This window comes from Pholis gunnellus (assembly GCF_910591455.1).
Source record: "Pholis gunnellus genome assembly, chromosome: 20".
NCBI classification, from domain to species: domain Eukaryota; kingdom Metazoa; phylum Chordata; class Actinopteri; order Perciformes; family Pholidae; genus Pholis; species Pholis gunnellus.
In genome coordinates this window covers 11,863,885-11,885,045 of record NC_136547.1, presented here as the reverse complement: position 1 = coordinate 11,885,045, position 21,161 = coordinate 11,863,885, and the positions used below count along the sequence as shown (strand labels likewise).

The 21,161-nt window shown below is 42.0% G+C and overlaps 2 protein-coding genes across 2 annotated transcripts; one reads left to right on the top strand and one right to left on the bottom strand.

Moving 5' to 3' along the window:
• Positions 1–727: 727 nt before the first annotated feature.
• On the bottom strand, positions 728–7,379 carry LOC306711934 (glycine--tRNA ligase-like). The gene is made up of 17 exons (XM_079181020.1): positions 7,258–7,379; positions 6,670–6,771; positions 6,438–6,540; positions 6,163–6,304; positions 5,981–6,069; positions 4,987–5,063; positions 4,744–4,889; positions 4,503–4,652; positions 4,260–4,422; positions 3,552–3,716; positions 3,358–3,464; positions 2,184–2,330; positions 1,990–2,075; positions 1,788–1,897; positions 1,612–1,705; positions 1,322–1,512; positions 728–1,216 (listed from the first exon to the last, which is right to left on the bottom strand). The coding sequence occupies exons 1-17, from the start codon at positions 7,300–7,302 to the stop codon at positions 1,103–1,105; spliced, it is 2,031 nt and encodes a 676-aa protein (XP_079037146.1). The 5' UTR covers positions 7,303–7,379; the 3' UTR covers positions 728–1,102.
• Positions 7,380–8,372: 993 nt separating this feature from the next.
• Positions 8,373–15,952, top strand: LOC306712387 (glycine--tRNA ligase-like). The gene is made up of 17 exons (XM_079181636.1): positions 8,373–8,623; positions 9,022–9,123; positions 9,752–9,854; positions 9,965–10,106; positions 10,375–10,463; positions 11,015–11,091; positions 11,192–11,337; positions 11,429–11,578; positions 11,677–11,839; positions 11,974–12,138; positions 12,247–12,355; positions 12,464–12,608; positions 12,702–12,787; positions 12,930–13,039; positions 14,456–14,549; positions 14,672–14,862; positions 15,417–15,952. Exons 1-17 carry the CDS (start codon positions 8,375–8,377, stop codon positions 15,540–15,542), a joined length of 2,247 nt encoding a protein of 748 aa, XP_079037762.1. The 5' UTR covers positions 8,373–8,374; the 3' UTR covers positions 15,543–15,952.
• The last annotated feature ends 5,209 nt before the right edge of the window (positions 15,953–21,161 follow it).

The window sequence follows — 21,161 nt, the reverse complement described above, 5'->3', positions numbered from 1 at the left end:
TATGAAATCGTTGCATTGGGTTTGTAAAAACTGTTAAATTACTCTTGTCTCTTGCTGGTTTGTTCCTGGTTGCCAGATCTGTTTTGGGAGGGTCTAAGCCTGTTGCAATTTTGAGCTGTGCCAAACATCCGTGCCTCTCACATTCTGCGATGAACTGTGAAACAACACACAGTGCCGTCTAGTGACAGAGACACAAAATACAGTGCAGTGGTGTCACAGCTGGAAACATAAATATCACCCCAAAAAAGAAAAATATTGATGCAGTATGTGGTTTATTTGTCACGGGGCATGGTGGAGGACTCAAGCGCAGACCAGGCAGAGTAGTGTGAAAGGGTATATTTAATGAGCAAAACAATCCAATTAGCAGACCATACAGGAATCGGCAGGGGATCCACAGAACAGACAGGAGACGAGGGAGGAAATTCCAGCAGGACAGGGAAGACAGACGGGAAAACCGGGAACAGGACAAGCCGAACGGGCAGGTAGACAATACAAGAATCTGGCAAGGAGTGACTGAGGGGCAGGAGTTTATGTAGGGGGAAGAACAGGTGAGAGGAGTTGTGCTGATGAGGGGGAAGTGCTTGATTAGTGATCAGAGGCAGGTGAAGGGAATAAGCTGAGGGAGTGACTGACAGGTAGAGTGAGGAGGGTAGACAAACACAGAACACAGAGGCAAAGCCTAATCGTGACAATATCACCCCAAAAAAGAAAAATATTGATGCAGTATGTGGTTTATTATAAAAGGTTAACAAATGCATACAGTATAGTAAAGAAATGTATGAAATCCAGGTCCATAACTGGCAGTATGTATGTTTTCTGCTTCTATCAGTGATACACATCCATTGGGAAATGTTACAAAAAGAAACGCCACAGGAGTGTGTTCACCCTCGAGCATGTTTGTAACTGGTGGACCTTTCCTTTAGTCTATGTGACACGTTCTAATCTCCAGATCCTGCTGTATACTTCCCATTTCTGGTCAAACTACATCTTCCAATGAGAGAAAATAGCTTTTTCCTGTAAGAAGAAATATCAAATTCACAAGCTTTCGGTTTCAAAAAATGACTTTGGTTCAAAGAAAAGCAGTAGAGGAGTCCTTGCTTGGCTATTCTTTCTTGTTGGTCTCTTGTCCTTCAAAGACGGGGTACTTCTTCTCCACCTCGGCCCACGTCAAAGTGCCGTTAGCCAGGTCTCGAACCATCCCTGGCAACTCAGCGACCTGTAATATGATTTTGTACATTAGCACAAAACAAAAACTGCAATTATGATGCTGTCCACACCTTGTATTCTGTTCACCAAAGCTAAAGTTATTGGATTGTTGTACCTCGGCCCTGATCTGCCTCATGGAGTCTCGGTCCCTCAGCGTGGCCGTGTGAGGCGTCTTGTTCACCGTGTCGAAGTCGACGGTGATGCCAAACGCCACTCCGATCTCGTCGGAGCGGGCGTAGCGCCTCCCGATGGATCCTGAGGAGTCGTCCACTTTGTGGGACACGCCGTTTTTAGTCATCGCCTCAGCTTAAAGGAGAAAGACCAAAATGAGTCATCAGTTTGAATAGATATGCTTCAGAAGGAAATTCAGAAACACTTAAAGCAGAAATTTAGCATCACACTCACATAACTGGTGGACAAATGGTGTGAACTCCTGGTTGTGACTCAAAGGAAGGATGGAACATTTGTATGGAGCTACGGTGGCAGGGAAGCTGAAATACTGGAGAGAAAATAAGTCATTTAATTGAAACAACCATATGATTCTCATTTAGGTGTCATTCCTTGTTTTGAAGCAGTCTTACCGTCCTCTGTTCATCCCCCTGCCGGACGCGGAACGAGTGCTCAAAGATGGAGTGCATGATTCTGCCGATGCCAAAGGACGGCTCGATTACATTGGGAACAATCTCCTCCACTGTGGGAAAAGAGAGACGGTTGATTTCCCACATGAACAAACTCCCTGTTCTGCTCTACAGACCTGAAAGCAGGTTTGGTGTCGCCTCCTACCGTGCAGAGTTTTCTGGAACCTCTTCACAACGACCATGTCTTTGGTCAGTTTAAATGTTCTGCCTTGTGTCGCAACGCTGAACTCCCTACAGACATGAACAGAACCAAATAAATGTACAATCTAAAAACATACACAAAGATGAATAAACCTTCAGAAATAGACTTCAGCAGCGATCACTGCGGTCAGAGATTACCCCTTGTCATTGAGAAGCTTCTCCTGATCACTGATGTAGCATTCGTCACAGGCAGCCAGGTACTCCAGAACCAATTTGGCATCTTTCTTGAAGGCCGTTCCTATGGCTCCCTTATTGGGCTCAAACTGGACAACGTTTACCACTTTGTGTGAAGAAGTTAAGGAGTCAAACAGAGGAATCCAGCTTGCAAGCAAAAGGAACAAATGAAGGTCAATGAGCTTAACGAGGAAGGTAGAAAACAACAGAAAAGGATAGTAAGTGAAGCGTGAGTTTGGAACATTTTATCACATGTATTCATTCCCAAGATAAAAAATGAATAATAAAGTGTGCACTTAAGTTGGCAGCCCTCTCTTTTGTTAGTTAGTATGCAAGAAATGTTACTGTAGCAACAGGAAAATAAACACATTTTAAAACTTGACAAATAGCAAGCAAAATTGTTTTTCAAACGATGTATTACTTAATGATTCCCCTCTATAAATGTTAAAAATACTCAATAAAACCTTCTAAAACAAACAAATCAGCTCCTTATCCCTAATAGTATTCATTTTATTTCCGTTTAAAGCTAGGGTTGGTAATCAAATGCTCTGACAAAAAAGAACAAAATTAAGTAGCTGTGGCTGTCGCAGGACCGTTATCAGCTCGTCCAATCATTTCATTCGACCTGAACGAATCAATCGGGCTGTAACCGGATTTGTGACCAGTGACTTTAGGAGCTAGTGCTGCTGGCTACTCTCATTGGGCTATTCGTTTGGAAAATTTAAAAAATCTAGAGTATCCTCTCGCTGGTTTCTCAAGACTACCAATAGCTTTAACTAAACTTTCTCTCTTCAGCAGATAAAGATCTAGAGTCAAAATCTGCACATACGTCAGGCTGCACAGTGAAGCTCAAACATCCAAATGTGATAATAAGTAGAACACACTCTTGAGAGGTTGACTTTAAAGATCCAGATTTTAAAACACTGCAGACTTTGGCGACCCCTGCTGGTAGTATCAGATAAGACACTGGACAAGGCAACGTTGCATACTGCTTGTGTCTCTTAATAACGTGCTCCAAAATGAGTGATTTGTAGCATCACTGTTTAGGAATACATTTAAAGCATACTACATACGGAAAAAAAACATAATGAGATGTTATGGTTGTAAGGTTGCTGGACTGGGAGAATAGAAGGATATGGGTTCTTTCAGGGGCTTTTCAGCCACTAGAGGCACCTTGGTGGCTCTGGAGTGACACGAGAGGTCATAGCAGGAGCGGTCAGCACAGCCCACGATCTCAATCCAGCCCTAAAAGAGAGAAAAACAAACTAGTCTCCACTTACGTCCACAAAGTTCTCAGTCCATACGTGTGAACAAAAGAGAAAAAAGATTTACATAGGAGGTTTTGGACTCGGCGTCCCAGCAGTCACACGCGTAGTGAGCCATCTCGTTCTCCATGTGCTGGCGGAAGCGCACTTTATCTTTGGACAGCCCTGCTTTGATTAGATAGAGGTAGATTCTTCCAATGAAGTAACCCAACACTGAATTGTTGATCACTCCCTGTAGCAGAAGAAAAAATGATGATCGTCATTATCACAACAAATGATCCTGATAATCTATTCACTATATACGTATAATTAAGATTAGTTGACAATAACATATTGTTTTTAGACCTATTATCATCATCACGACATTGGTCTCATATAAGCAATTTATTAATATGATGCTTGATCATTCAGATTGACATCGCTTATTAGAAAATACAACTTTTTACAAGCAGTATCGCAGCACTGATGTAGTGAATTTCAATTAAGTTTAAACTTAATGTATTATAGTTATAAAACCAAATAATATAATCTATGTATAATTATTCATAAGAAAGACATTTATATGACACATACTGTAACGAAATTGAATATATGAGAGATTTATAACGTAACATTTATAACAAAATCCTCTATTTACCGCTATATAATATTAAATGAGCACTATGAACATTTATAAGTGACCATTAGTAACAACATCCACATAAGACCAGGCATGTTGTCAGCACTAAGAATAAACACACTATGTATAACAATAAGTCAATAAAATGAGTCCCACCTGCTCCACAGCGTCACCCAGCCTCATGATGTGTGCAGACTGTCCGCTGGTCTGAGCCTTGGAGGAGAACAACAGGATGTCCAGGTCGGCCACGTTGGAGAACTTAGGGTGGACCTTCTCGTTTGGGTCCACAAAGTGCTCGATCTCAGCCATAGTGAACTCTCTGCAAGCAGGAGAAGTTTACATCTCACTGTGTAGTCGTTAGAATTTGCAGTTGAGCGATGAAGGCGTGTCAGACTATACCTGACGCGAATCAGTCCAGAGCGAGGTGAGATCTCGTTCCTGAAGGAGTTTCCAATCTGAGCGGCACCAAAGGGAAGCTTTCCCTGGTTAAACTCCAGCAAGCGTTTGAAGTTTAGGAACATTCCCTGAGCGGTTTCAGGCCTCAGATAGCTGCAAAGTTACACAATTAGTTGGCTGCAAGTTAGATAACGGCCAATGTTTACTTCACTTGAGACAGATGATGTGTTTCACTGATCAGTACCCGGGAGTGTTCCCTCCCGGTCCGATGGACGTCTGAAACATCAGGTTGAAGGAGACGGGAGGTGTGAGGTCGTTTCCTGTGGAGGGAGACTTGACGTTGTATTTCACAAAGAGGTCCGTCAGCTCCTGCTGGGTGTAGTTGTCCATCTAGAACAGAGAGCAAACCATTATAGGGTTGTTTTCCCAACCAGCAGATGTTAGTATATCCAGCAACTTCAAACTGTGTTGTTAATTAAGAACCCACCTGAGTGATTACGTCCTCCATCTTGGTCACTTTCTCTGCAGAGCATTTCTCATCAGACATTAGTTTTTTCAAGTGAGCTGTGAGGGAAAAAAAACATCTTATTTAGCAGCTGTTAGTGGTTCAATCAAATGTTGGCTTGAAAGAAGGGAATTCACACTTTTAATCACTTAAGTCTTGATTATTAGCATTTTTGCAAAAAGACAATATGGACGATACATTAAAGAATTAAGTTTCTGGGTTAATTTTTCTGTTCTTTATACTTATTTTCAATGTTGTTCATCACCTTTTAAATTGTCCTCAGATACTCATCTATAAGTCCAACTTGTCAATTTAACAAAGTTTAAAGCTGCCAGAAGCCCAACATTTAAATCTTAACAGGCATTTGAGTGATAATCACTCAAAGTTATTGCTATAGACCAGTTCAAGGTTGTAAGAAATATTGTTTTGCTTTTAATACACACAATTACAGCCAAAACATTTTTTAAATTAAAGTATGATAGTCTATTTACAAGAAAAGTAATTTCCTCTAAACTTGTCTTTGTGTCTTTTCCACTGAAACTCAATGTATGTTTGAAAGTCATTGAAAATATTTATAATTCTATAAGTTTAAAAAAATGTCTTTATGTCACAGACATGAATGAAAAACTGTGTGAACGCCCCACATCAGCACTTTTAACTGGTTTTCTCAGCGTGTCTCTGCATGAGGTGTAAATAAATGTACTATAACTAACATGATCAGAGTAACCACAGATGAAGAGACAGACTCCAGATTGAGGAAGTCCTGCAAATGTATGACATGCAAGTTTTAGATGAATAGAGTTTGCACAGCTCCACTTGTAATCATCTCCTCTGAGAAAAGAGTCTGACCTACGGTTCATCTTCCTCTTTAGGGATGAAATCTGACACCTTGTTAGAAATGCAAGAAAATAATGGAAAGCTCAGGGAAGCACCGAACTAGGTGTGACTCATTTGAATGAATGACAGACAAAGTCACCTTTGAGGAGATGATCGGCGCGGTAGCACTCTCCGGTCACGGCATCTTTCACCATGTAGTCAGCGAATTTATCCACATGTCCCGATGTCCTGAAAAGAGCCAACAGGTTAACAAGTGCAAACTTAAATTTGCACATTTGAACGTCGGTTTGTGCATGTTCTTGGGAGTTTGTTGGCACCCACTTGAGGACAGCCTCTGGGGTCAGCATGGTGCAGTCTATCTCCAGGATCTGCTCCTCCTGGATGAAGTGCTGCCTCCACACCTGCAGGATGTTGTTCTTCAGGGCACAGCCAACAGGGCCGAAGTCATACAGGCCGCTCACACCTGAGAATCAACCGGTGGTTAGTCTGCACGTTGGAACATAATGGGGCAATATCTTCCTGTAAGTATGCACGCTCTGTCTGCACTCAACACTGATAATGTTGCTGGGTGGTTTTGCTTTTGCTTTCTACTTTACCTCCATATATGGCAAAAGCCTGATCGTAGAAGAATCTCCTCTTTAAGGTATCCTCCATCTTCACTCTGTCCACCGTCTCATCTTTGGGCTGCAAGGCTAGCTCCTACAAGTGAGGATTTAAAATAATATCAATTACCTTTTTTTTTTAAATACCAGAATTACATGCAAAGTATAGTTATTCTTACACTGAAATGTAAAGTGGAACCCAAGAGTGAGAGGAAAAGATTCTGACCTTTGCTTCAAGAATCCTCTTCCGGGCTTTCAGCTCCGCAACAGCTCTGCTCAGCTCCTGCTCTTTGGCGCCGTTTTCCTTCAACTGCTGCACCAAGTCACCCTGCAGGAAAATACCAAAGACTTTACTTAATTGTCACACAAAACCTCAGAGAAAAATGTACCTTGGAATTGTTTTATATTTCCATTTGTTCTAAAAAAAATATAACTTTAATTGTTCATTCACACCGACCTGAACTCTATGCTTTAATTGTAAAATTAATAAAAATCAAATGCTGTTTTTTAATTTATTCATGATATATTATAGATATGTTATAAAGTGCAAAACAAATAACGGTTTGGAGCAACAGCAGCCAGCAACTTTAAGTTTCACTTTAGTTTTCATGCCACGATGCTCTGTATCATTTCTAGTCATTGACGAACATTCAATGTGACACGTTGCAACAATGAAGCCAAACAACGTGAACATTCTGCACTGACATTGTTTTACACTTGTTTCGACTCTGACAGGCATAGACTGTGAAACTTTGTACAATGTTGCTAAAAATAAAATCGGCAATATTATTTATGTATATTGTTAATATCTCACCTGTTTCCTCACAGCCTCCCTAAAAGGTGCCAGTACTTCTTCCATGTTGAAACGTATTTAAAGCTCTCTGCACCGCGCTCTTCCTGCAGTCAGCTGTTGATCGGTTTCGGACTCAACTGCCTTCCTTTCCCTCTTCAGGGTTTTCTTAAAGCAGAGGAAAGACGAGGGGAGGCGCCTGTTTGTGTGTCTGCAGACGGGTAGATGATTTGTTTGAAACAAGGGCTTTCTGTTGCATCAGCCAGGAAGCTCAGACAAAAGGTATTGTATTTTGCTGTATAATAAAGTGAGCAAATAGCACCTGTTCAACCTTTATTCATAGTCTAGATTCCTAATTATTACATTCATCTAGCACCCAATGTCTGGACCCAGAGCACTGACACATTGTTTAGACCATTTGTGCACACAAAAGACATTATGGTAGACTAATATAATTTTAAAGACCCAGTAATTTGTTTATTAGTTTGACTGAAACAATAAAACTAGATTCTGACATTGGACCCCTTTACAATGCAAAAGCCACTGGCTTAATATATAAGGTACTCTTTATTACTACTACCTAAACATATTTGCACATTAGCCCTTGCAGCCCTGATAGTAGCCTAGTTATCAGCTAGCCTAGCCTTGGCAGTGGAACATATCTGCAGTGATATGTAAAAGAAATGATTTACAATAAGTGGAATAAATGTCACTTTCAGTTTCAAGCTATAAATGAACACTCAAGGTTTCTTCAAAATGTAATACAAGTTCCAATAATGTTTTTGTTTGTTGCAAATGCACTTAATATTAAAGGTGCAGACACTTTATCACCTGTATGGAACATAATTGCAGCTAATTAGCTACCATATATACATAGATAGCTGTATCACTGTATAACATTTTGGTTTCCTGTTACTTTTTATGGATGAAATTGTACTTTAATTTAATTATTATGTATTATTATTAATTTAATGTAATTTTCATTGTCAGTTTATTATTTTTTTTACTGTTTTTGACGAATCTGCCGATGCGTCGTAAAGCGCTCGTTCCGGTCGTAATGAAAGTGCTTGACCGGAGCGGAAGCTGCGTTTACTTATTTTCTCAGAGATTTCGTCATTCTCTTCTCGCATTACGGCGGTCCATGCTTCGTAGCGCAGCATCAGCACTGCTGAGGACCAGCACTGAGATATCCGCCTTCCGTCCGGTGTCTACGGTCCGGATCGTTCGGCAGTCGCTCCGCTACGCCCCCAAAAACAGGGCGTTTTCAACGTCGGTCTGCTTGTGTAAGAAGAAAAAGCAAAGTCTGTGGCAGCACCTGGCGGAAGGACAAACCATGGACGGCAACATTGAAGTGATTCTCGCCCCTTTGAGGCTTGCAGTCAAAGAACAGGTAACACTAGTTATCTCACAATCTCTACCGATGTGGACCAAGTCTGTTTGTTTGGGGGGAAATATATATTTTAGTGCCTCCTGTCACATTGAGCCTGTTAGCTTGCCAGGCTAACCGGCTAACCGGCTCACGAAGCTGTCAATGAAAGAGGACAGCCATTGCTTGCTAGCTAACGGCTAACGCTAGCTGGCTGTCATGTCTGCACCCTTTGCCACGTTTCAGTGCTGCTGCTGCTGCTGCTGTTGATGCAGGCATTTATGAGCAGGGTGGGGTTAAGGGAAAGGGCTAAATAAATGCTGCTACCCCCAAAAAAAATGGCCGATTGCTTTTGTAAAGCGTCTCAGACCTGAGTTGAAATGTAGGCTCAAGGGTTTTCCTTTATGCCACCTCTGTTTCAGGGGGAGCTTGTGCGCCAAATGAAACAGGATGGAGTTCCAGATGTGGATGTTACTAAAGCTGTGGCTGAACTGAAGGCAAGGAAGAGAACCCTGGAGGCCAAGGTGAGTGGATTTAATGAATGAATTCAATCTGATTCATTTGTTTTAGTGACTCAAAAAGCTCTGCCAAGCCTCAGAGAATGTGTTGTGGATAAAAGACACAATAATTACCATTGTAGATGTATATACACTACTACCCTCTCTGTAATAACCTGGCTGTGCTGCAAGTATTGATGCACTTTCATTTAAATTTGGGAAGTGTCCCAACACTTTTGTTCACTTATCGACCCACCGGCTCAAGTTTCAGGTGTTTGACATCGTGGTGGACTTTATTAGAGGATGTGCTGAACTTGAACGTTCTGATATGAAATCAATGTAACGTAATGCCAAAAGGCCACTTAGTAGCACTTAAAGAAATTAACCAAACATCTTTACAAATTATATCTTGTTCTCTTTTGGTGTTTTACGTTCATTAAGTGAGGATAACGTTAGAAACTGCTGCCTGGTGGTTCCTACAGTCGGCTCCAAAGTGCTACAATGTAACATTGTTTCGATTGATTTTTTAAAATTCCTAACACTAACTTTAACACGTCGTTTTGTTTCTTCTTCTTTCCCCGGGGACGTCGGGACAAATTTGCTGACTACATGGTGAACGATGTCAATAACGGTAAACGCATAATTTGCATTGCAGGAGCTGTCATTGCAACCCAAAGATGACATTGTCGACAGATCAAAGATGGAGGACACCCTCAAGAGGCGATTCTTCTACGACCAGGCCTTTGCCATCTATGGAGGTAAGACTTTGAAAGCTAACGTTAAAGGAAATGAAGGTTTCAGATGGTGCTTGTATCAGCGTACACGCAGTCTTTTCAGCGCTCCGTTACCATGCAGTAATGCTCCTCAGGTGTGAGCGGCCTGTATGACTTCGGCCCCGTGGGCTGTGCCCTGAAGAACAACATCCTGCAGGCCTGGAGGCATCACTTCATCCAGGAGGAGCAGATCCTGGAGATAGACTGCACCATGCTGACCCCGGAGGCTGTCCTCAAGTATGTGTCCCTAATGCCTGTTTTCTATGGGTGTTAAACAGTATTTTGTTATCTCTTGTGTTTATTTAATTAATGATAATGTTAGAAACTGCTGAAGAAAGTGACTCAAGGTTCCTAGAGTCAGCTCCAGAGTGCTGAACTGTGGGTTTCTTTATTGATTCTGCAATTGTATGCATGAAAGCTGCCACTATAGCAGCTTCCCATAGCCTGGCTGCAGATATATTGATTGGATGGAATTAAAAAATATATATATTTTTTTCCTTTTTAGGACATCAGGACATGTGGACAAATTTGCTGACTACATGGTGAAAGATGTCAAGAATGGCGAATGCTTCAGGGCCGACCACCTCCTCAAAGGTAAGCCTTTTGTTCTCCTGCCTGTGTAGATTTAGAGACTTGGCTTCCTCCATAGTGTAAACTAAAGATTAGTCATCCTAAAAACAACCCCAGCAGAGGTCTTTGTAAGCGTTTCATGTGCATTATTCACGAGACTCTGTAGACGGGGGGGGGGGGTGGATACGGTCCAAACTTGTGTTGTCAGTAGCTTCTGCTGGCTGAACAAGCTTTCAAAGCTTTCACACGGGGGCTTTCAAACGCAATGCAAGCTGCTAGAATCACAGAGGCTGGAGCTGTGCCAAAAAAAGCCGGTGGGAAAGGCTAATTGGCTCAGAGGACACAATGAAACTTGAACATGTTATGTAATGAAAATATGTCAAGTCGTGTTCTGTAATATCTGAGAAATGACGAGAGACGTTTTGACGTCTCAACCCTACTCTGAAACTATGTGCATGTCATCCTGCTGATTTAGTTTTGAGCTCATTGGCTCAGTGTAGGTAGAATAAAGGTTCATTTCTTTTGTTTAATCGGTTTGTGGAAGCATTGTGTTCACGTCTCTGTGTGTCCTGCAGCCCACCTCCAGAAGCTGATGTCTGATAAGAAGTGCACGGCAGAGAAGAAGGCTGAGATGGAGGAAGTCACCACTCAGGTCAGTGTTAATTGAGACAAAATGCTCCTTTTTGAGGGATTATTTTTTGGTAAAGCTGTTTCTGACGGGGTTTTAAATCTGTTTCTATTATTATCTTCAGATGGACAACTACACCCAGCAGGAGCTGACCGATCTCTTCGTGAAATACAACGTCAAGTCTCCCACCACAGGAAACGACCTCACAGCTCCCATCTCCTTCAACCTGATGTTCCAGACGTCCATCGGACCGGGGGGGAACACGGCGGGGTAAAATGAAACAAAAAATACTGCGGGAAGTTTTTCCTTGACATTTGTGTCATTGTGATTTATTTCAATGTATTTCAATGTAACTCTGCAGCTATCTGAGGCCTGAAACTGCTCAGGGAATCTTCCTCAACTTCAAACGTCTGCTGGAGTTTAACCAGGGAAAGCTTCCCTTTGCTGCCGCTCAGATAGGAAACTCCTTCAGGAACGAGATCTCTCCTCGCTCTGGACTCATTCGTGTCAGGTGAGAGATCCGCCCCGTCACCTCACCGTTCTGTCTGGACTTGTAGAGATGACTCATGACATAAAATGGGAACGAAATTGCTTCACATTTCCACGCAGAGAGTTCACCATGGCGGAAATCGAGCACTTTGTGGATCCAAGTGAGAAGGTCCACCCGAAGTTCTCCAATGTAGCCGACCTGGACATCACGTTATACTCCTCCAAGGCTCAGACTAGTGGCCAGTCTGCACACATCATGAGGCTGGGTGACGCTGTGGAGCAGGTTGGAATAACCAAAGAACAATACTATGATGCATTGCTTTTTATAGGGCTGTAACAAATAGTTTTCGTCAAACTACTGTTTCCAAAGGACAAAAATGAACTTTCCCACTCACATTCATTCTTCTCTCATTTAAGGGAGTGATCAATAACTCCGTCCTGGGATATTTCATCGGGAGGATCTACCTCTACCTCACTAGAGTTGGTGTCGCCAAAGACAAGCTGCGTTTCCGACAGCACATGGACAACGAGATGGCTCACTACGCCTGTGACTGCTGGGACGCTGAAACCAAAACCTCATATGTACGTTCCACTGCGCTGTTTCCTTGTGGCTCATCGGGGAGTCCACACACTTTTGCTCAGAGGAAATGTTTTCCTTTATCCTTTATCCTTTATGTTTGTCCCTTGCAGGGCTGGATCGAAATCGTGGGATGTGCTGACCGGTCCTGCTTCGATCTGCTGTGCCATGCGCGAGCGACAAAGGTGCCTTTGGTCGCTGAAAAGCCTCTAAAAGAACCCATATCCTAAAACCGCAGCAGCGCTTAAAAGAAAATCTCTGTTCCATCAAACAACAAAGAACATTTTAAGCAGCCAGAGTCCTTGTTGTTGTCCTTAACTTCTCCACACAAAGTTATAAATGTCGTCCAGTTCGAGCCCAACAAAGGAGCCATTGGAAAGGCGTATAAGAAGGATGCGAAGATAGCCATGGAGTACCTGTCTCTGTGTGACGAGTGCTTCATTACAGAGCAGGAGAAGCTGCTCAATGAGACTGGGTGAGTGCTATTTATAGTATGAATGGTGGCCTGATGAAAGGTTGTGGTTTTGTCATTCGCAGCACAGTCAGCGCGTTATCTTTTACTCCACAGAGAGTTCACCATCGAGTCAGAAGGCAAGACCTTCAAACTCACCAAGGACATGGTCGGTGTGAAGCGGTTCCAGAGAACTCTGCATGGTGAGATTTATTCATTTTATTGTTTTGGTTTAATGTTGAGTTTCCCGTGTTTTCTCTTTTAACACCTCGGGGCCAAGTTTTAAAATACAGGATTATGTCAGGGGTGCGTTCAATAACACACCTCCGTCTTTGTCGTCCACAGTGGAGGAAGTTGTTCCCAATGTCATCGAGCCCTCCTTTGGCATCGGTAGGATCATGTACACCATCTTTGAGCACACATTCCACGTCAGAGAAGGTGATGAACAAAGAACGGTGAGTCGATAGTGATTATCGTAGAGTGTCGTCCTGAATCCTCGCTATTTAGTTAAACACTTATTTAATCAACACTTTATTTTGATGTGGATCTCCAATCAGTGTTGAGCAATGCATTCCTCGGTGCGTGCTGTATTGACCAGTAAGGCTGCAGCTGCAAAATCTGCTGTTGTCACGTTGGAGGCGAGGAAGAACTTCAGGCTATTTTGGATATTTTGGATTCAGGCAGCTTTGGATTTCTAGAGTCTGCCTATTTGTGAAATTATAGAACAAGAATAAAGACAATTCTTGACATTTTACCCGTTATAACAATATCAAACTCTTATGAAGAGGAGAAATAAACGTGCTCAGTTTGCTGCAGCGTTGAAGAATCGCTCTTTTTCACTCATCTCCAGCGTGATACTTTTCATCAAATGCTGTGTGCTTGTTCTGGAAGTGACATTAAACATTGCATGTTTTGTTGTTTGCTAATTTCTCGCCACATTTCAAGCATACAGGTAAACCAGCATCGTTGACAGTGAAAGCAAATCAATACGTCCACGCAGAATTAAACTCTCTATTTTCCTCCTTGACTTTTATTTTTTTGGATTTATCCATTGATAGTTTACCGAGGGTTAATGTTGCGCCAATACTTTATGATAATAATAAAATAATCTGCACCAAGACGGCAGCAACTTTAGTCACTTTTCCCACACTTCACCAGAACCTCTTTTTCTTTTTCCGTCTCATCCTCCACGATAAAAGCAACAAACACACGGGAACACTGCTTCCCAGAGAGCTCTTAACGTGGTCAACATAATAGCTTACAATAGTTTACCGAGGTCAGAGGTCTGCAAATAATATATGATTGGCCACCTGCATGGAAAGGCGTAATAGGATGTGGCGCACATTTTAATTGACAAACTATTAAAACATTTGTTATTGTTGGCGGCGTGTCCAGCGGTGTTATCAGCCCTACGGGAGCGGCCGTCTGAAGTCACGGTTAGCGGCTTTGAGGAGGACGGACACAAAACAGGACTTTCCTTTCCTTATTAATGCTTATTTTGTTCTGCACAACTATTGTGAAGTCCACACGCATAAACTGTAAAGGAGCAAAACATTGATTGCTCTCCACAACGACAGAGACTTCAGTCACCAGCAGAGCAAAGCATCAAGCGCGACCTTTCATTATTAAAGACTGAAACGCCGTGTGTACGGAGATCGTTTTAAAACTCCAAACTCGACTCCAGTAGTGTGGTAATCAAATTACCACTTTGGCACATAACTGTGTGAATGTACTGTCTGTAACGCTGTGTTGTATTGCTGTTGTGTTTTAACCAGGTCTCTCTGTTGTATGATTTGATAATTGTTTTTGTGATTTGAGTTTAAAAGCTTGTTTCCTTCATTTACTGAAATCTTTGTTTCCCTTCTCTTCAGTACTTTAGCTTCCCGGCTACTGTAGCTCCGTACAAATGTTCCGTCCTGCCTCTGAGTCAAAACCAGGAATTCATGCCCTTCGTGAGGGAGTTATGTAAGTGCCCACATAATGATAAAGTATATGTTTCTATTTCGGTCTGCATGTGCCGCTGCTGCCGCCTTAACATATTAACTCAACTTGTCAACTGCTATGTTTCTCTCTTTCTCCCTTTTAAGCTGAGGCGATGACCAAAAACGGCGTGTCTCACAAGGTGGACGACTCTGCGGGATCCATCGGCCGGCGTTACGCCAGGACGGACGAGATCGGAGTGGCGTTTGGCATCACCATCGACTTCGACACGGTGAACAAGACGCCTCACACGGCCACGCTGAGAGACCGCGACTCCATGAGGCAGATCAGGGCCGAGGTACAGCACAAGTTCACTTGTTTTTTGGGGCTTTCTTTTAGGGATAAACGCACACATTCTGGTTTTTACCAAGATTACAAATGAGATCTGTGGCCCAATCCCCAATGTTCCCCTTAAACCCTGAACCCTCAGGGACCTAACTGACATCACCAAGTAAATGCTTGAGTGTGAGACACTGCAGTGCTCGAGTCAATATGATTATCGACGGATCACTTTCACTCTCACTTTTGCCGAGATCAGCGCACGCCACGCAGAAAAAATAGGCTAAACACCAAATGTGTCTTTATTAAGATATGTCCCCTTACATCGCCAATAGAGTGAAAAGAAGGAGAGGCATGTTTTGAGTGGAGTATCCAGTTTCAACCTTATAATACCGTGATGTAATACTGTCACTGTAAAAAAAACAAAAGAAAATACACAGGACACAAAACTGCTCACATTTCACTCTGGCTTTATGCGCATAACCACAACCTAAAGCATCGTTACAGGTTTCTGTACATGTAATTACACACACCATTTAACACAATTAATAAAAACCATCTTCCTCTCCTCAGGTCAGCGAGTTGCCTGTGATTGTTCGGGATTTGGCCAACGCCACATTGACCTGGGCCGAAGTGGAGAGCAAGTACCCCATCTTTGAAGGACAGGAGACCAGCAAGAAGGAAACCGTTGAAGAGTAAAGCTCACTCGCCTGCCAGTCGCTCCACGAGAACTCCACAGACTTGTTGCATATGCATCACCAGGAAGAATAATGCAGCTTTTGATAAGCTATAGTGGTGCACCGAGCCCTCCTTGTGTTCTACGCCACTGCAATCACTAAAATGTCATGTATCCATCATATCTACCAGTTGTGGAAAGCTTACACAGGACGGCTTCTCCGATGAGCATGTATGTTCATCCATGTATGGACACGTCAATATGTTTTTAAAAGGGAGGAAATGTAATCAGGTTGTTGTCGTCCGGGGAAGGAGGCTTCCACCATTCCAGTTTTCTGGCGGATAGGATTGAGATATTCAACAATTTCAATTAAAACAACCAGCACTTACTGGACACGGGCATACAAATGTAATGGTTTCTATTCATTTTACGACTCTGCTACATTCAGCAAGCTTTGAAACATCCTGAATTGCAACTTGAACAGCCCATTAAAATGCAAAGTTGAAACCCTCCGCTGTTAATGTGACGATAAGGTTTGGGAAGTGTATGCAGCCTCATGTGTAGCCTAGTATTTGTTTTCTGCAAACTCCTCAACACCACATTTGCGAGATCAATAATAACAAAACAGCCTTCCTGTTGTTCACGTTCTTCCAAACGTTCCTCTCGAGTAGCTTCTCCATCACTGGTGAGGAATAGAGGATGAGGTGCATTTGTTCAGATCCTTTTGTTCCTCCAGAGTCTTGGTGAAACTGTAGAGCAGGAAAGCAGATTTAATACAAACCTCACGTATAGCCTCAGATACCGTTGAATCCCCACAAATAATCTATCTGCTCTGCCCCGACTCCTTTACCAGAATTGCCTCTTTGTAAAGATGAGGAGTCCCACGAGATAAATCCCAGACACTTCGCATATCCCCGGGGCTCAAATATCTGTCTTATTAAAACCCGTCCTGATTTTACAGAGGGATGACAAGACGGGACCTTTACTGTTTCAATCTTTTTTTAATACCCCTCATTGATGGAAAGATTTCCTGACGTTTGATTGATGATTGCTTTACTCTTTAAAGTCAGTTATTCAAAGTCAGTTTCTGTGCTACTTGAAAACAGCTCTCGCTCTGTGTTAAATGTCATGGATCCAACAGGCTTTTTTTCACAGCAAACATTTTGACCCGTCTGTGTAGGAAAAGCACAAGTGTTGCTAATAACATGAACAATGGCTGAGCTCTATTCAAGTGTCCCAGTGAGCCAGCATGCACAATAACGGGACCCTGAAACTGAAGCAGCTAAATGGAGTTCAGCCATCATTAAATGTATTTATTCACACCGTCTTTCCTAATGTAACCTGTACAAAATGTCCTAAATCTGGTTACACACATGTTCAGATCTACTGCAGTAAAGGTGATTGGATTCAGAAACACATACACAAATTATTAGAACAATGAAATGGAAAATAAATGGAATGGAAAAGGTGAAATCAGTACATCAGAACATCTAGTCCTCTTCTCCTTCTTACATAAGATTCCTGTAAGAAGACGTTTCCAGCATTATGGTAATGACTAGATGTCCATTTGTAATATATCTGATTATGATTATCAATGCATATTTTGAGGTAGGGATTAACTACTGAATTAAATACACAGGATATATGTTAATATAATCTTTCTAAATGCGTCCACATGTCTAATAGCGTTTGAAAAGAGCTTCTTGCCAGTTTATTTATTCCACAAGGTGGCATCAGAGGCAAACTTATGATTTTTTGTTGTCATTCGACATCTCGTCAGATGCAAATCCTACAAATTTCCAATTATGGTTGTTTTTTTAAATCCTTTTGCACATAATTTTTAAACTTTTGAACACATTTTGACAGTTAAAGAATAATAGGTCATACTGTTTTAATCTGCAAAACATCTGGATTCTGCTAGGAGGTTTTTGTACCATCTAGATATTAGCCTGTTGAGGAGGAAAACTAAGTACCTTTATTGTTTTTTTTCCTTTTATGATCTTTTATTGTGCCTTTTAATTTGTGTCCAAGCCTTTTTTTAAACTGAGATTGCAGGTACTAAACTGGTGTCATCATGTTACATTTTGTTGTTTTGAAAATAGTCAAGGACACATTGCTTCACATCATAAGTGACGATCACGGACGCATTCTGAGACACGGGACTCTGGGCACAGCCCTGCAGAAGGCCGCATCACCTCTCCTACATAGGAGCAAGACACACAGACTTTACTCAGTTTTGTGGCCCCTTGACCTGTGCCCGATTGGCCCCGTTCAGTAATTAATTAATTTACAACATACCATGTCATTGTTTATGTGGGGTGGACCTCGAAGGCTCAACATCTTTCGGGAAACCACATGAAAAAGGCTTGTGCAGAAAAGGAATTTAAATTCCTTCCTGAACTACACCCACGTTCATAAAACATTCAAGGACTTCGCAGTATGACAGCACACCAGATGTAAGCTACTTGAAGGCGGTGAGAAAGATCATCTGTGTCCTATCAAAGTTTATATCAAGCCCATATTCATTTCAATTATTCATCAACCGAAATACGTTGCTTGAGGGGAAAGAGAGACGTCAGAGGCCAGCAATGTTTGATGTCAATGATCGAGACGTGAATGCTCCAGTGGTTAGCCTCACGTCTTAAGGTAGTATCGGTTCATTATAGGCAGGGTTTTTTACGTCATCTCTTTTGACGCTCACGCCCTTTACCAACAAGAGGGTGAGGAAGTGTTTGTGCCCTGCAGCTGGGATTTTTCAAAGAGCGATTATCTATGTCCCCAGCAAGCTCTTAAGTGCTGTGCTCATGTCATTCAGGACTGACTGTTGTTGCCTCGTACTTCATGTTTTCATGAAACTGAATGTTTTTTAATACATAACCAACCTTGATATTACATTGCAAATAAAAGATAAACCAACTGAGAGAGTGAACAACGTCATCTAACACTTGTGAGCCAGAAAAGTACCCACAGATTCAAGCCATTGTTGTAAAACCTTCTAATAGGTAATGCTTTATAAAGAGTTAATACGTTGTAACTAATTGCTTTATTCATGCATTTACCAGTGTTAGATAAACCCTCAATTAATGGGTTGCCAGGTTGTAAACATCTTGTGTAGCAGGTGTTAATCCCCTTGCAGGACAGTCATTGATTTTTTGCCACTAGACGGGAGTGAAATGAAGCTGTGAACACAAAACCGATGGATCCCCTTTTACGTTGATAATGCAAACTTGTTAGCCAACTGTTGCCTACATACTCATCTAACATACATAAAGCAACATGAGCATTATTTGGAGTCCTGTTTCTAGCCACATGACGTACGTAGTGCAACAAGCAATATTCACTGTCTTTTAGCTCCGTTTTGGTCTCCACCAACTCCTGAGGGAAATATCGCTAACTTTGTGTGCTGTTTATTGCTTGGCAGGAAGTGTACAGTTGGTCTTCAGAAAATATATTCTACATACATTCTTGTGTTTCTTTGAGGAATTATTCGTTCAGTCTATTTCAAGTAACCACTCTGTACTTACAAGCTCTGCATCAGCGCATTTCAAGTGGCAGACGCAGTAACCTGACACCGATTGTCAAGAGCTGAGAAGTGATTGTCCAAAGTGGCTCAGAGACCCGTGTTGTGGTGTCAATTGTAAGCATACATTGCTGTAAACATCAGGGCAGAGGCACCGACCCACATGGAGAGCATCATGTCGGCTGGGAGATTACGGGCTAATTATGAGCAGCGTCAACAGATGACAGCCTGCACTTACTGCTGTTTTCCTCCTGTCCATCTGCCATCATGCTGTGCACTTGTCTCTCAGGTGGGGTCATTTAGGGCCTTGTGGGCCTCGGCTCCATTAAAGTGACAGCGAAGGTGAAGAGGGACGGACACTCGGACGCGTCACTGCTGGCAACGAACCAGAAAACCACTCTATCTCCCTTGTTGTTATTGTACGGTCCACCGAGACTGAAATAGCTTGAATAATGTTTGTTTGTCGGTGCGTGTGGAGGGTGTAGGTCTGCGGTGCACAGGTGGATATCAGTTCAAGAGATGGGGAACAGGCTACATGACGTAAACAATAGATTAAAAGGGCAATTGACCGATTTTACACTGATTGTATGAAGCATTCAGTGGCTTTGGAGGAGCTTTTGTCAAGTCTGAGAAAATAACCCTGATGATGTCATAGTGATGTCGTCAGGGTTATCTCAGCATGGGCGCTTTGAGAGTATTTATATTCAACCGAATCCTGTGTTATGGAGTTAGAAATAAATGGTAATTTATCGGTAAAGCTCTGACAAAAAAAAGTTGCTCTTGAATTGCATTATTGGAAATGTAGGCTATCAAGTAGTGTCGTCTAAATGTATGCTATTAAGCAATTTTGGAGTTTGTTCCATATTTACAATCAGAGGATATCTCGCCGCTGCAGCACAGATTTAATTTGGGTGCTTTCGACCAGGGTCCCCACTAATAAAAACAAAAACAGAAAACAATGACACAATGTCCTCAAGAATTCATTGATTGACAAAGTCATGGAAAATTGGAATGATAAATAAATGTGAGATATGACGAGGCTATACCTCTGTGGTCTGCGGGGACTTCAGTTGGAAGGAGAGCTGAAAAGACAGAGCTTGTGTCACATTGAACGACAAACAAAAGAGAACCTGGCAACCCCAAATGTATTCATATTACTTAGTCAATTATCTGTGAATAAAGTCATTATTACAACTTGGGTGTCTTATGAAAAAGAGATACCTTATTGTGCGAGTCTTCCGACATTATGGAAATACAATTAAAATCCACTGGAGTAGCTCCGTAAATTCAACAATTTAATCTAATAAAACACAACAGAGATATATTTTACATACTCACAATACCATGAAAGATATGTTTCATCCATAGAAACTGACCCGTCATGTGCTTGTATATAGACCTGCTTGTAGATGTGTTGCACAGGGCCGTATAGCCACCATTGAGGACTACAAGGTCAGGTCCTCTGTGTGGTTTCAGAGAATCTGAACATTTTAAAGCTAGATCACAATTCTTCAAGTGGCCCTAAAAATGTTTCATTAAAATATTCATGGCATTTTGGGGAAGGCTTTAAAACAACATTAAGTCAAGTCATACAGGGATATGAAATTTCGCAGAAGACATTTTAGCCGTTAAGTGAGCATAGAAAATGTATAAAAAGAAGGAGAAGAAAACATTTTAAAATTAACTCTTGACCTCAGTATTTCTAAAATCCTGGTTGTTAGAAAACGTATTTCCAGTGCCAAATAATAACAAACAATTTAAACGTTTAGAAGCATCTTTAAACATATTATCTTGTAAAATGTCAAATCAGTTCCTGTAAATCTGCCCTGAGCCCTGTAAAGCCATAGTGAACACCAAACACTGAGTGGTGGGCGGACTGAGCAGGATCATAAAAAAATACTGAAGGCGTGCTGTTGGGAGTGAGCTTGCATGGCACTGTGGCAGGAGGACGGTCGCCATCTCTGGGTAAACACCGTAACCGTATCACGCAGTTGATATTATAGTGTGTGGATAGAAGTCGGAGCGTACAGTAGCAGCAGCAGCAGCAGCAGCAGGCGGGGTGCTATGCTGCCTGCAACAGAGGACACACACGACTTCAATGCAGGACTGACGCTTTGTTTGT